General features: G+C 38.5%; 1 protein-coding gene across 1 annotated transcript in view; it reads left to right on the forward strand.

Moving 5' to 3' along the window:
• LOC126199501 (sodium channel protein para-like) overlaps positions 1-16,039 on the forward strand; it is a 416,386-nt gene that overhangs the window by 146,872 nt on the left and 253,475 nt on the right. Inside the window, exons 12-13 of the mRNA XM_049936424.1 lie at positions 12,276-12,417; positions 12,494-12,618. Of these exons, the coding sequence (XP_049792381.1) occupies positions 12,276-12,417; positions 12,494-12,618 (267 nt within the window). The remainder of the gene's footprint in view (positions 1-12,275; positions 12,418-12,493; positions 12,619-16,039) is intronic.

Consider the following 16,039-nt stretch of genomic DNA (forward strand, 5'->3'; position numbering starts at 1 on the left):
ACTGAAAGATGTGGGCTTTGTAGGTTGTTTAAATAATAGATGAGGTTTGGCTGGTGAAACCTCCATATACTCAGCAAATGGAATAAAAAGGATACACTCAAGGGACAGCATACATGCAACCAACCACTTGATAGAGCCACTGTGTCTGATTTAAGGTGGATCAAACTCCAGAAATAGAAAAATAGTGGAAAAGAGAAGTGTGTGTTGTCAGTTCAAGGGCTGGTTTGGAGAGTACATCGCTTCTTCAACTTGTGCTCTGCTTGCACCCCAACACCCTATATGATATTTCTCCCACACTTCTTAATGGTTATCATAGGTGCTGCTGAGCAGAGCGTGGCTTGTTGGCAACCATAACTGTGATAAACTACTTCTAGCTTGAAATATAGGCCATGGGAAAGTGTGCCAGGTATGGACTGCATAGCCAACAGTGAGAATTTTTTTTTAAATTGTCAGTGAGCTACTACTGATAACCCCCAAAACAGATGATGGTTTGTGCATGATCTGTAACTGGAGCTCTGCATATATAAAAAAAATGAGTTCCACATCCCTTGGTGCTTTATCCACTGGTGCAGGCCATTTATCAACATCTGTGGATATTAAAATTTTGTAAACCTTTTTAACTTGTTTGGTATGCCACAGCTCTGATGGTAGAATTGCCGTAGACCTAAATTTTTGTCTACTGAAGTCAGACCTCTAAATTTACATTCAGTTGACTAAGAATATAGATGTATATAAAGACCACATTTTATTACAATGTAACATATCATATTCTTGGTACATTATGAAAGTTACAAGATTTTGTCATAATTAGTGAAACAGGTTTCTGAATTTCTGTAATATTGTGAAGTCAAATAAAATCATGTTGCAAGTTGTCACAACATACTGCGTACTATGTAAAGCTAATCATGTAGGTAATGCAATGAGTACTTGTAAATGTATTGAAAGGGAATTTTAATAGATCTGCTGATTTTGTACTGGACATTTTTTGTGTTGTATGTGATACATAAACAGGAGTCTGACCATGAAGTGAAAATTCTGTTGTATGGAGTAGCGTAGAAGGGTCTCCAGATAGTTTTGTAGCAGCTTTTGGTATCTGTGTAAGTGACCTCTCTTACTGTATTGCTGGGGCGAAAGTCAGCTGTAGGCATGATGGAAACAGGGTACACACGTAAACCAGGAAACATGGCATGTTGTTGTCTGTAGCCCTATCAGAAGTCAACAATATATCTACCCTTTCCAGGACGCAGCGGATCAAAGCCACTATAGTGGCACTGCATTCCAGTGGGTAATAAAGTGATTTAAAACAAAAACCATTAGCAGTATGATTTTATTGTAATGAAAATAGATGAAAATCTGTATACTGCAACTGTAAATAGTTATTATTGTGGAAATCAGGGGATATATTTGTGGACAATCTACATCTGTGTAGAAGTCTGGGTATAGCTCCATGATTTTTGTGCAGTAGCTACTATTTCATCAGAAGTTTCTTTCTGGGTACTATACATCGTTATCTTGCCATAAACTGTGCTACTAGGTATATTTGTATCCAGTGCTTCATCAACGATTCTTCTCAACTTCACAACAGATCTTATAAATGCTCCTGCCTAGAGGTAAATATTTCAAATTCCTTATTGATATGTGACACACAAATTGTTTGGGCACACGAAATATGATATCCAAGCTAATTTTTTAGGCTGAAGCTGGATGTGAGATGCCATAACATGACACTTTTGACAAGAGCAGCTCCCCAGCAGGGTAAGGATTTCACACCAAAGCAAAGGATGTACCAGTGAGGAAGATTATATAGGCACTGAAAAACTTGAGCAACAATGAAGATAGATGAAAGCTCTCTGAGACTGTAGTTTATTGAAACTAGTTCTCACACAGATGGACAATATTCTAGTACCAGTTTACTTTCATGTTTTTAAAAGGAAGAGAGTGTGAGCTGGAGTGAAAGATTACTCAGTGCTGCTGTGGTGTCTGTGCCTTTGTTACGTTGCTGTTGTTGCTCTGATCTCAAATTACAAAAACTGAATTAATTAACGTACACATGTAAAAGTCTTTAACATCTTGTGGTAACTGCTTTGGCAGAAAAAACATATCTGGTGTTTAACGGTTTGGAGCATGGAATGTTAGATCTCTTAATTGGATAGGGAGACTAGAGAACTTGCCTAGGGGAACGGATAAGTTAAAGTTACATATAGTGGGAATAATTGAAGGTCTCATAATGATCAGTAAAATAGAGATGTACATAAACTGCTAAGAACAGCATAGTGACTGGATTACTATATTCAAGATATATGTAAGCCATGACCAACCACAATAGTACAAGTGATTACATGCTTTGCAGATGATGAATAGATCGAAAAAAAAAGTATGATAAAATAAGCTATTAAATACAATGAGAAAGACGAAAGATTAATTGTTATGGACGCAGAATTTGACCATTGGAGATAGTAGAGACCATTGGAGATGGAAGAGATGGAAAAATAACACAAATACATGGAAGAGGGAAAGAAATGAAGGAGAAAGCCAGTTAGTGGAATTTTTCAATCTAACCACTGTACAAAGTTGGTTTAAGGATCATGAAAAGTTTTATCCATGGAAGGGACTTGGGAACACTGGAAGATTTGAGGCAATGGATTTGATGGCAAGACAACTATTTGGAAACCAGGTTTTAAACTGCAAAACATTTTCATGAGCAGTTCTGACTCTGATCATAATCCAGTAGCTGTGAAGTGTGGGTTAAATATGAAGAAAGTGCAGGAAGGTAGACAGTTAAGGACATGGGACCTGGATAAGTTAAGACAACAAGAGGATTTCAACACTTTCACAAAGAGCATGACTGACTGGCTGACTGAAATAGCAAAAGAAATACTGTAGATGATTAATGGATACTTTTGAAGAGATGAAGTAGTGAAGGAGCCGAAAAACAACTAAGTAAAAAATAAAGAGTGCATTATAAATTGTGCTCCCTGCCGCCATTGGATAAGCAGCTGCCAGCAGAAAGTCCTATACTCCTAGCTCACTCACATGTTACATAGTTTAATTCTTAATTTCTTTGCGTGTTTTTTGGTACTTGCATTGTTTAATTCATAAATTTTGGGCGTATTATAGTATTTGAGAGTTGTAGCATCACGCTTTAGTACCTGTTTAGTGTAAATTCGCGTAGTCGTCTCTCTTCTGTTTTTGTTTTGAACGGCCAGTGTCGGTTGGTCACAGCCAGTGTGCTCCCTGCCACCGCTGGATAAGCAGCTGCCAGCAGAAAGTCGTATACTCCTAGCTCACTCATTTGTTACATAATTTAATTCTTAATTTCTTTGCGTGTTTTTGGTACTTGCATTGTTTAATTCATAAATTTCGGGCGTATTATAGTATTTGAGAGTTGTAGCATCGCACTTTAGTACCTGAATAGTGTAAAATTGCGTAGTCTCCTTCCATTGCCAAGCAGTGTGTCAGCAGTGCACAAGTAGCAGCATTACTGCATTTACTAGGCAATCTTGTAATTTAATAACCGTTTAAATTTTGTGTCGATTTGTTTGTGCTCTCTGTAGATTAATTCAGACGTTCTTTGCACAACAGTTTTTAGCATGGATAGGGACTGCAACTGCTGTGTTCGGATGCAGGCTGAGTTGGCATCCCTTCGCTCCCAGCTTCAGGCAGTGTTGGCTTCGGTCACACAGCTTGAGGCTGTTGCCAATGGGCATCACTGTGGGGGTCCGGATGGGGGTTTGTCAGGGACGGCCACCTCGTCCAACGCATCCCCTGATCGGACTACGACTGTGGCTGCCCGGGATACTGCCCACATTGAGGCTGATCCCTCACCTGTGGTAGAGTGGGAGGTCGTCTCGAGGTGTGGCAGGGGGGGCGAAAGACATTCTGGAGGGCTGAACGGAAGGCCTCTCCAGTGTGTCTCACGAATCGGTTTCAGGCTCTGTCTCCGGCTGATACTGATCTTCAGCCGGAGATGGCTGCTTGTCCTGTTTCAGAGGTTGCCTCTCAGTCTGCATGATCCGGGCAGTCGCAGAGGGTGGGCTTACTGGTAGTTGGGAGCTCCAACATCAGGCGCGTAATGGGACCCCTTAGGGATATGGCAGCAAGAGAGGGGAAGAAAACCAATGTGCATTCCGTGTGCATACCGGGGGGAGTCATTCCAGATGTGGAAAGGGTCCTTCCAGATGCCATGAAGGGTACAGGGTGCACCCATCTGCAGGTGGTCGCTCATGTCGGCACCAATGATGTGTGTCGCTATGGATCGGAGGAAATCCTCTCTGGCTTCTGGCGGCTATCTGATTTGGTGAAGACTGCCAGTCTCGTTAGCGGGATGAAAGCAGAGCTCACCATCTGCAACATCATCGACAGGACTGACTGCGGACCTTTGGTACAGAGCCAAGTGGAGGGTCTGAATCAGAGGCTGAGACGGTTCTGCGACCGTGTGGGCTGCAGATTCCTCGACTTGCGCCATAGGGTGGTTGGGTTTCGGGTTCCGCTGGATAGGTCAGGAGTCCACTACACGCAGCAAGCAGCTACACGGGTAGCAGGGGTTGTGTGACGTGGACTGGGTGGTTTTTTAGGTTAGATGGCCTCGGGCAAGTACAGAAAGGGCAACAGCCTCAAAGGGTGCGGGGCAAAGTCAGGACATGCGGGGACCAAACAGCAATTGGTATTGTAATTGTGAACTGTCGAAGCGCTGATAGAAAGCACCGAAGCTGAAATCGTTATAGGTACAGAAAGCTGGCTGAAGCCAGAGATAAATTCAGCCAAAATTTTTACAAAGGCACAGACGGTGTTTAGAAAGGATAGATTGCATGCAACCGGTGGTGGCGTGTTTGTCGCTGTTAGTAGTAGATTATCCTGTAGTGAAATAGAAGTGGATAGTTCCTGTGAAATATTATGGGTGGAGGTTACACTCAACAACCAAGCTAGGTTAATAATTGGCTCCTTTTACCGACCTCCCGACTCAGCAGCATTAGTGGCAGAACAACTGAGAGAAAATTTGGAATACATTGCACATAAATTTTCTCAGCATATTATAGTCTTAGGTGGAGATTTCAATTTATCAGATATAGACTGGAACACTCAAATGTTTAGGACGGGTGGTAGGGACAGAGCATCGAGTGACATTATACTGAGTACACTATCCGAAAATTACCTCGAGCAATTAAACAGAGAACCGACTCGTGGAGATAACATCTTGGTCCTACTGATAACAAACAGACCCGAACTTTTCGACTCTGTAAGTGCAGAACAGGGAATCAGTGACCATGCAACATCCCTGAATATGGAAGTAAATAGGAATATAAAAAAAGGGAGGAAGGTTTATCTGTTTAGCAAGAGTAATAGAAGGCAGATTTCAGACTACCTAACAGATCAAAATGAAAATTTCTGTTCTGACACTGACAATGTTGAGTGTTTATGGAAAAAGTTTAAGGCAATTGTAAAATGCATTTTAGACAGGTACGTGCCGAGTAAAACTGTGAGGGACGGGAAAAACCCACCGTGGCTCAACAACAAAGTTAGGAAACTACTGCGAAAGCAAAGAGAGCTTCACTCCAAGTTTAAACGCAGCCAAATCCTCTTAGACAAACAGAACCTAAACGATGTCAAAGTTAGCGTAAGGAGGGCTATGCGTGAAGTGTTCAGTGAATTCGAAAGTAAAATTCTATGTACTGACTTGACAGAAAATCCTAGGAAGTTCTGGTCTTAAGTTAAATCAGTAAGTGGCTCGAAACAGCATATCCAGACACTCCGGGATGATGATGGCATTGAAACAGAGGATGACACGCGTAAAGCTGAAATACTAAACACCTTTTTCCAAAGCTGTTTCACAGAGGAAGACCGCACTGCAGTTCCTTCTCTAAATCCTCGCACAAACGAAAAAATGGCTGACATCGAAATAAGTGTCCAAGGAATAGAAAAGCAACTGGAATCACTCAACAGAGGAAAGTCCTCTGGACCTGACGGGATACCAATTTGTTTCTACACAGAGTATGCGAAAGAACTTGCCCCCCTTCTGACAGCCGTGTACCGCAAGTCTCTAGAGGAATGGAAGGTTCCAAATGATTGGAAAAGAGCACAGGTAGTCCCAGTCTTCAAGAAGGGTCGTCGAGCAGATGCGCAAAACTATAGACCTATATCTCTGACGTCGATCTGTTGTAGAATTTTAGAACATGTTTCTTGGTCGAGTATCATGTTGTTTTTGGAAACCCAATATCTACTCTGTAGGAATCAACATGGATTCTGGAAACAGCGATCGTGTGAGACCCAACTCGCTTTATTTGTTCATGAGACCCAGAAAATATTAGATACAGGCTCCCAGATAGATGCTATTTTCCTTGACTTCAGGAAGGCGTTCGATACAGTTTTGCACTGTCGCCTGATAAACAAAGTAAGAGCCTACGGAATATCAGACCAGCTGTGTGGCTGGATTGAAGAGTTTTTAGCAAACAGAACACAGCATATTGTTATCAATGGAGGGACGTCTACAGACGTTAAAGTAACCTCTGGCGTGCCACAGGGGAGTGTTATGGGACCATTGCTTTTCACAATATATATAAATGACCTAGTAGATAGTGTCGGAAGTTCCATGCGGCTTTTTGCGGATGATGCTGTAGTATACAGAGAAGTTGCAGCATTAGAAAATTGTAGCGAAATGCGGGAAGATCTGCAGTGGATAGGCACTTGGTGCAGGGAGTGGCAACTGTCCCTTAACATAGACAAATGTAATGTATTGCGAATACACAGAAAGAAGGATCCTTTATTGTATGATTATATGATAGCGGAACAAACACTGGTAGCAGTTACTTCTGTAAAATATCTGGGAGTATGCGTGCGGAACGATTTGAAGTGGAATGATCATATAAAATTAATTGTTGGTAAGGCGGGTACCAGGTTGAGAATAATTGGGAGAGTCCTTAGAAAATTTAGTCCATCAACAAAGGAGGTGGCTTACAAAACACTCATTCAACCTATACTTGAGTATTGCTCATCAGTGTGGGATCCGTACCAGATCAGGTTGATGGAGGAGATAGAGAAGATCCAAAGAAGAGCGGCGCATTTCGTCACAGGGTTATTTGGTAACCGTGATAGCGTTACGGAGATGTTTAGCAAACTCAAGTGGCAGACTCTGCAAGAGAGGCACTCTGCATCATGGTGTAGCTTGCTCGCCAGGTTTCGAGAGGGTGCGTTTCTGGATGAGGTATCGAATATATTGCTTCCCCCTACTTATACCTCCCAAGGAGATCATGAATGTAAAATTAGAGAGATTCGAGCGTGCACAGAGGCTTTCAGACAGTTGTTCTTCCCGCGAACCATACGCGACTGGAACAGAAAAGGGAGGTAATGACAGTGGCATGTAAAGTGCCCTCCGCCACACACCGTTGGGTGGCTTGCGGAGTATAAATGTAGACGTAGATGTAGATCAATTCTTGAATAATATAGAAGCTATTAAATTTAATTGATGAAATGAATAAAAATAAAAATGAAGCCATCATAAGGGAATTCAGATGTCTAAAACTGAGATTGAAAGGAAGTGCAAAATGAGAAAGCAATGAATATAGTAAAGATCGATCCTGCATACAGAAAAATTAAAGCAAACTTGGGAGACAGTGTAAGCAGTCATATGAAAATTAAGAACTTAGGTAGATAGCCAATAGGCTGCTAGGCAAAGAAAGGAAGGCTGAAAAGGGGAAGAAAAAGGCCTATAGAGACGTGTTTTATAATGGAAAGGAAGTTGATGTCGAAATTTAGGAAAGGGAAAAGGAAGAGGATGAAGAGTTTATCAATGGATGCAATACTGCAATAAGAATTTGACAGATCACTATAAAACCTAAGGTGAAAGATGTCAACTGTGACAGATGACATTCACGCAGAACTATTAAGATCATCACGAAAATCACCCATCGCTGGATTGATCCACAGGTATGCAAAATATGCAAGAAGGGTAAAATACCCTCAGACTGTGGGAAGAATGTAATAATTGACTTGGATAGAGAAGGATGACTCAGAAATGGACTATTATTGTACTTAAGGAAACATTTTGGCAGTCACCTAAAATGATTTAGAGAAATCACTGAAAACAAAATACAGGGATTAGAACATTACTCTTTCAGAATATAAGTCTGTTTTCTTAACAACTATGCTGTCTTGTCCCATGTATATTCCTATACTTACTTCATATATGCATCATCATCATACACACTAATTCTGTTCTGAATTGGTATGACCTCCCCACTCATAGTTAATCATTATTTATCTTTATCATTTTGAACCGTTTCCATCCTTGAGCTGGTTCTTGTGGAACCAAAAGATCCTCACATAATTTTCTCCAAAGTATGACAGTACGTCTTCGATACACTACTGGTATCTATTTTGCATAACAATGATGGAAATTCCTGGATGGAGCAATACATAAAATAAGGTAAAGGCAACCACTAACATATAGCTGATTGGCCTAAACCTCCACTAATCTGTTGCACTGCCTCATCTTGCCTTTCCCTTCTCTCTTATGGCACAGTACTCCTTCCCTGTCCAGATCATGTACTGTTTTCTTCCAGCACTCTTCCTCTCTTCTTTCTGCTTCCATCTGGACATTCTCCCTTTCCTCCCTTCATTCTCCTCCTTCTCTTCCCCTTTTCAACCCTTCTCCCTTTCCTCTCCCCTCCCTTTCTCCTTCTTCATCTTTGTTTTTCTCTCCTTCCTCTCCCCCTCCCCATTTTCCCACTAGTCTCACTCCCCCCCACCCCTTCCCTCTTCCTACTGCTCCTTTTATTGTTCCCATTGTAACCTTTTCGTATTGTTGTGTGGCCGCAAAGACATTGGTCTGCCTCTTTCCCACTATTCCTTCCTTGCATCCTTCCCTACCCCCTCCCAGCCTCCATCAGCACAAGCAATTACTTTGAGTAATCAAGTTTTATTTATTTATTTATTTATTTATTTATCTTACAGCTCGAAACATGTATTTAACATGCATGGGCAATGTTATAATAATTACATTCAGATTATTGATACACAATATAAATAGATTACATGCTACTAAGTAAAATATCATTTAAGTATATTTAATATAGCATTCCTGAGGTCAAATAATGTCAGCACCATACTGTATGGGCACTTCAATACAAGCCATTTTTTTAACTCGTTTTTAAAAATTCTACCAGAAAGCTGTTTCAGGTTGTTTGGCAGAGAATAAAAAATATTACTCCCTTAATGAATGGGGTATTTGTTGTTAGATTCAATCGTCTGCTCACCATATGAAAGTCTGATTTTTGTCTTGTATTGTAATCATGGATTTCCATATTCCTGTTTGTCACTTTTTTGTCTTTTTTCACTAATAATATTGATTGAAACATATATACTGCATAGATAGTCATAATATTAAACTTAATAAACAGGTTTTTACATGAAGTTCTGGGTCTTACTTTTGCCATAGTTCTTATTACTCTTTTCTGCAATACAAATACCCTTTTTATATTGTATTGGCTACACCCACCCCACAATACAATTCCATAAGATAGATGGGGATACACCAACCCAAAATACGCTATTTTTATTGCTTCGATATCTAAATATTGAACTAATCTCCTTAGTAAATACAGACTAGATGTTATTTTACCACAGACATGATCTATTTGCTGATTCCACGAAAGTCTGTCATCTATATATATCCCCAGAAATTTACATTCTGAACAGGTATTTTCCTGAATGTCCTCATTTAGAACAGTATTTTTATTGGAACTCCTTGTCTTAAAATAAATTAAATTAGTTTTGTTAATATTGACCCTCAGGTTTTCTTTTTCAAAATGTGTTTGGGCTTTTTCAACAAAATTCTGTACCACTGAATTTAGGTAATCATTACTACGTGCCCAGCAAACCCCAGAGGTGTCATCAGCATACATAGTAATACGATGACTGGTGTCTAATACTTTTGGGAAATCATTCACGTAGCAAATAAACAAGAAGGGGCCCAAGATAGAGCCTTGTGGCACACCAAAATTTATGTTCCTTATCTTTGATCTTCTTTTTGCAATTACCTCTCCATTATCATACACAACTTCTGTGCATTGTTGTCTATCTTTAAGGTAAGATTCTACTAAAAGCAACAGTTTTCCACTGACACCATTATAAGCAAGTTTACTTAAAAGAGCGCCATGATGGACTCTGTCAAATGCTTTGGAAAGATCTAAAAACACTCCTGCCGTTTCGTAACCCTCATTTATTTTCTCCATCAGACAGTGTACAAACTGTACTGCTGCAGATATGGTGCTCCGACCACTTCTAAAGCCGTGTTGGAAATCTCCTATTAAGTTATTCATATTATAGTGCTCAATTAGGATTTCTAGCATTATTTTTTCAATTAATTTACCAAACACTGACGTTAAGGCAACTGGTCTGTAGTTCTGTGGTTGTTTTCTTTCCCCTTTTTTATATAAAGGTTTAACTAAAGCAAGTTTCAGTTTCTTCGGAAACACACCTTCTTCAAGTACACAATTTATTAGATGGACTAATGGTCTGGCTAACTCACCCTTGCATTTTTTCAGTAGAAAAGGAGAGAATTCATTCCATCCAGCTGATCTTTTATTTTTTAGGTTGTCAATTAGCTCTGTTACGTCCTTGATGGTTACTGTAGGTAGCATACAAGAGTCCCTTTCCTTTTCCTTATCATATTTAAACGGCCTCTCCTGTTTCATGCAAGTATCATTTTCAATAGCATCTATAAAGTAATCATTAAATATATTGCTAACTATATAAGGATCAGAAAAATTATCATTATGTATACTTAACTCTATATTATTAATTTTTGTTTTTGAATCAGTGTTCCTCATATCATTAACTACTGCCCAGAACGACTTTGAGACACAGTCAGAATTTTGGATCTGTTTACTAATATGTTCTACTTTCCTTCTCCTTACTTCCTTGCGATACTCATGTTTATATTTTTTATAATCCTCTTTATATGAATCAAGACTGGTTTCTCTGTGTAGCTTATACATATACTCCATTCCTTCTTTGAGTCTTTTCGTTTTTTCATCAAGTTTTACACGTTTGACTACTGGAGGTTTATTTCTATTTACATTCATCTTCTTTGCCGGGATAGTAATATCAATAAGTCTAGTTAAAATTTTTACAAATACTTCCCATTTGCTGTCAACTCCCCTTTCTCTATAAACTGATTCCCAAGATTCTTGACCCAAAGTATTCTTTAGCAAGGTGATGTTGTATTCAGAAAATAATCTTCTATTCTCAAATTTTTTGTTTTGTTTAAGTTTATTAAGACAACCAATCACTAATAATTGTCCTAGATGATCAGATATGTGCCCGTTTACAGTCTGTGCCGAAACAACATTTTCATAATTGGTCATCACATGATCTATGGAACTGCTGCTTGACTCAGTTATTCTAGTGGGCACATGACCAAGTAGATCTTTAATATCATAGGATCTTATGCAGTCTTGTAAACCTTTGCATTCCTGGCTGTTGCTTAGTGTGTTTATATTAAAGTCTCCTAACATTACAATATTTACTGTATTGCCACCCTTGCTTAGCTTCCCCAATACACTATCCAGTGCTTCCAGGAAAACCTCGAGATTACCAGAAGGGGCTCGATATATACCTAGCACAATAAGTGGGACGGATACAATCATTAACTTAATTATCACTGCTTCAAAGTCTTTCTCGATACAATAATCCTTAACCCATGATACTTTTTCTACAGAACTTATTAGGTTACATTTCCTTACGTAAGTAGCAACACCCCCTCCTTTATGTTCTGTTCTACAAAAAAACGATGTAAGATTATACTCCTGTAACTTATAATACTGAATATTATGGTTAGCTTTTTGATGCTCTGTAACCACGATTACATGTGGAGCTAGATCTGTAACTAAGGCCTCAAATACATCGATTTTGTTACCCAAGCCCTCAACATTATAATGTAAAAATGATACATTAGTACAATCATGAGAGGATATATCCTTCTCAAGGTTAACATTATCACACAAAATTAATATTGCCTTGGCAACACTAATTGTTAATTAAATAATTAGTCTTGCTGTGGCCTCGGGAGTGTGTGTGTTTTGCAGTCAATCCAATTGTGCATGTGAATAAGTGTGTTATTGCTAGAAAAAAAGCTAGTGCTCAAAAGCTAGTGGGAATGCTGTTTTCTGTTATGTGTTTGTTTGTGTGATCTACAATAATGTTTGTCTGGAACTGAAAAAGTCTGCTGTGTGTCAGTAAAATTTCTTTTTCATTTCCTTATTTTCACTATTTTGTTTAAGGTGACCTTAAAAATAAACTGAAGAAGGGTAAACTAATGATGAACAATGCCAAACTGATTGGGAATTCTATCAAGGAGAACCATCAAGATAACAGGATAGAAAATGAATACTATAAGCAAAGATTAGAAGAAGATGTCATAAGGTATTACAGAAAAATAAATGTGTAATATGGCATTGTGACTAATATGTATGACTAACTGTATCTTGTTCTATCACAGTAATAAATCCTATGGCAGTCACAAAAACCGTCCATTTAAGGATGACAGCCATAAAGGTAGTGCTGAGACACTAGATGGAGAGGAGAAAAAAGATATTAGCAAAGAAGATCTGGAGGATGAGGGAGGTGAGTTTTTATTTTATCCTTTTACATTTATTGTATGTCTCTGCATGAGACTACTTATTGAAATACTTGTGAAAGTAGTTATAGGGATGATTTCATAAATGGCAAGATGTTTCTATGAAAAGGTTTTTTACATTTTTTATGATTCTCTTGATTCAAGTAACTTATTTCATACAGACAGTAATTCTGCACTGATTTTGTATGGATTGCAATATTTGTGATCTTTTCCACTCCAGATGTAAATCTTCTGTTAAGGAGCCTATTTATTGTTTCTGAATATTTTTTTTGGCATTGATGCCAATCAGATTTCAGTTGCCAGTAACTAAACAATTTTATGTAGGAATTGAAGTAATATTCTCATCGCAACCATGTGACAACATATGTTTTAATATTCTCTTAGAATGGCAATTTCATCTGCATTTCTTCCTTGTAATAAAAGTCCATAATTGTCACAGTTATGGACTGATCCGTTAGTTCATACCAGAACATGTTTTGAATTGTAAATGAAATACAGTCTCAGTCATTAACTTCTGACACTTTAATAAAATGAAGCTTGTTTTATGACTTAAAATTTATATTTACAAGGAGTGGAGTTAATGATAAAATACCTGTGAAATGAAACTATAGCCAAATAAAGATAAGAAAAACTTCTACTTACAAAGTGATAGCAGATACAGATATAACTTTTATTTACTTAGCCAACAAAAAAGAGAAGATGGTAGGAATAAATGAGATTTTTAAGTATTTAGGTAGGTCTGTCACACTGTGGTGAAGACAAAAGTGCATAAATAGTGAAATATTAAAGTAGATTATATTTGATAAATTAAAATGTTAGAAGTGACAGAGAGGGCATTTGACTATTCAAATGCAAGAAAAAGGCATGCTAACTATAGAAAACTGCAACAGTGAAAAATAAAAAAGAAGAAATTCCACCAGAAACATTGGTTCACTGCACAGCTGCTACTGGCACAATATTTCAGTATTTCACTGCCAACCTGGGTTGCAAATATATTCTGTATGACATCTTGTCAAGCCAAAGAGCTATTGACTCATTTTAACACAACAAAATAATGTACTTCTTGTGAATGTAGTACCCTGACCAGGAATACATTACCGACTTCTTTATTTATGTTTATGATATTCTGAGATCTAGAAATCAATGATAAAATGTACTCAGTCAGAATGAGATCAGCATGTCGGAGAGCCCATTTGATATATTTGCCGACATACTGCTGAAGTTCAAGTCGTTATGACAAATATAACCACAAAACTGCCATTGAGTATTAACTGAGGAACCTGAAATGTAAATCAGAGTTTGGTCTGTAGCATGCATTTGTCACCTGCCACCTGTTTGGTCTCAGCTTACATAACCCTGTTGTGTCATTGTCTAACTGTTTCTTGATAAAGGTCACTGATGATCCTGCAGGTTATTACCTTAAAACAATAATTGTTATTATCATCATTTCCTCTTTCTGTATTTTCCTATCCTGTATTCCATCTCTCCAGTGTCATCACTTCTTTTATACAATTTCACAGTTATGTATGTTCCATTTTTCATCTCTCTCCTATATTTTGTAGCTGCTATTTTTCTTAAAATTCTGTTTTTCTTAAAATTATTTCCTTGCCTGATCTGCATCATTTGCTTCTTCTTCTTCTTCTTCTTCTTCTTCTTCTTCTTCTTCTTCTTTTTTTTTTTTTTTTTTTTTTTTTTTTTTTTTTTTTTTTTTTTTTTTTTTTTTTTCCCAGTTAGTTTCCTTCATAGACGTGTCTTTCATGTGTCCCTTCATTGTCTGTGATTTGTTTCTTGATTGTTTTTGACATCTTGTGTTTCCAGTTCTTATTACTCTTGCCAATGTCACTCGTGTTCTAGCCTGCTGATTCCCCTTTTTTGCATCCAAGTATCATAATTACATGTTGCAATGGGAGGAGTTAAGGTTATCAATTACCATATTGCTGCGGCATTGGATGATAGACAAGCACATAAACAAAACTGAAATTGTAGGTGAAATTTCTGATAGTACCGGAGTAACAAAAACACATACATACATGTGTGTATGTTAGTTTAGAAGAATGTTGCCCGGAAACTTAGCTGCAAAGTCATTATTGTTTATCTACCATTCAATACTTTAACCATATGATTTACCACTTCCATTGTGTATATTCCACTTACTCTCTAATATTGTACTATTTACTTCTGGAATAGTCATGTTTTTCCAAATCTATCAAGTCTTTTATTACATAAAACACTTATCAGTTGTGGAAGTTACCATGCAAAACTATTTATTTGTACGGATCTATGGCATTTCCATGTTACATGATTATATTTTCACTCTGAAAAAGTTATACAGTATAGAGTCAAAAGCTAGACTTCATCATATTCATCACAGTTACTTGATTCAAACTATATTGCTTCCAATTTACTCACCGTGAGCAAGCACACACAAATGATAATGTTCACACAGTTGTTCAGAGCACTCTGGAACTTTTTCAAAAAGAAATATTCTTTTAATCAATGGAAAATCCAGGATGGAATAATGACAATATTATGAAAATGATAGATTGCTACTCACTATATAGCAGAGATGTTGAGCTGCAGATAGACACAACAAAAAGATTGCCAAACAAGCCTTCTTCTGAATTAGACACACACACACACACACACACACACACACACACACAAACGCACACGACCACTGTCTCTGCCTGCTGAGCCCAGATTGTGAGCATCATGGAAGAAGCAGTCTTGTTGGTGGGGGTAAGTAGGAGCCTGGGGCAGGAAGGGGGAAGGATAGCAGGGTAGAAGGGTGACGTTAAAGTGCTGCTTGTGGGAACATGCGGGGGTGAGATGGAGAGAGGGTAGGGCAGATAGGTGCAGTCAGGAGGTTAGGCTGAATGAGTGGGGTGGGGGTGGAAAGGGAGAGAAGTAAAAAGATTGTGGACGAATTGATGGAATAAAGGGCTCTGTAGTGCTGGAGTGCGAACAGGACAGGGCATATGTGGGTGAGAGAAATGACCATCAGAGGTTGAGGCCAGGAGGGTCACGGGAATGTGGGAGTATTGCAGGCAAAATTACCACCTGTGCAATTCAGAAAAGCTGGTTTTGGTAAGAAGGATCCAGATAGAACAGGCTGTGAAGTAGTGATTAAAATGAAGAACATTGTATTGGGCAGCTTGCTCACCAACTGGGTGGTCCAGCTGTTTTTTAGCCATGGTTTGTCAGTAGCTATTCATGTGGACAGAGAGCTTGTTGGTTGTCATGTCCACATAGAACACAGCACAGTGGTTGCAGCTTAGCTTGTAGATCACATGACTGATGTTACAGGTAGCCCTGTCGTTGATGGGATAGGTGAAGCTTGTGACCAGACAGGAGTAGGTGGTGGTGGAAGGATCTATGGAACAGGTCTCACAACTACATCTGTTACAG

Source organism: Schistocerca nitens, chromosome 8 (assembly GCF_023898315.1).
Source record: "Schistocerca nitens isolate TAMUIC-IGC-003100 chromosome 8, iqSchNite1.1, whole genome shotgun sequence".
Taxonomy (NCBI): Eukaryota; Metazoa; Arthropoda; class Insecta; order Orthoptera; family Acrididae; genus Schistocerca; species Schistocerca nitens.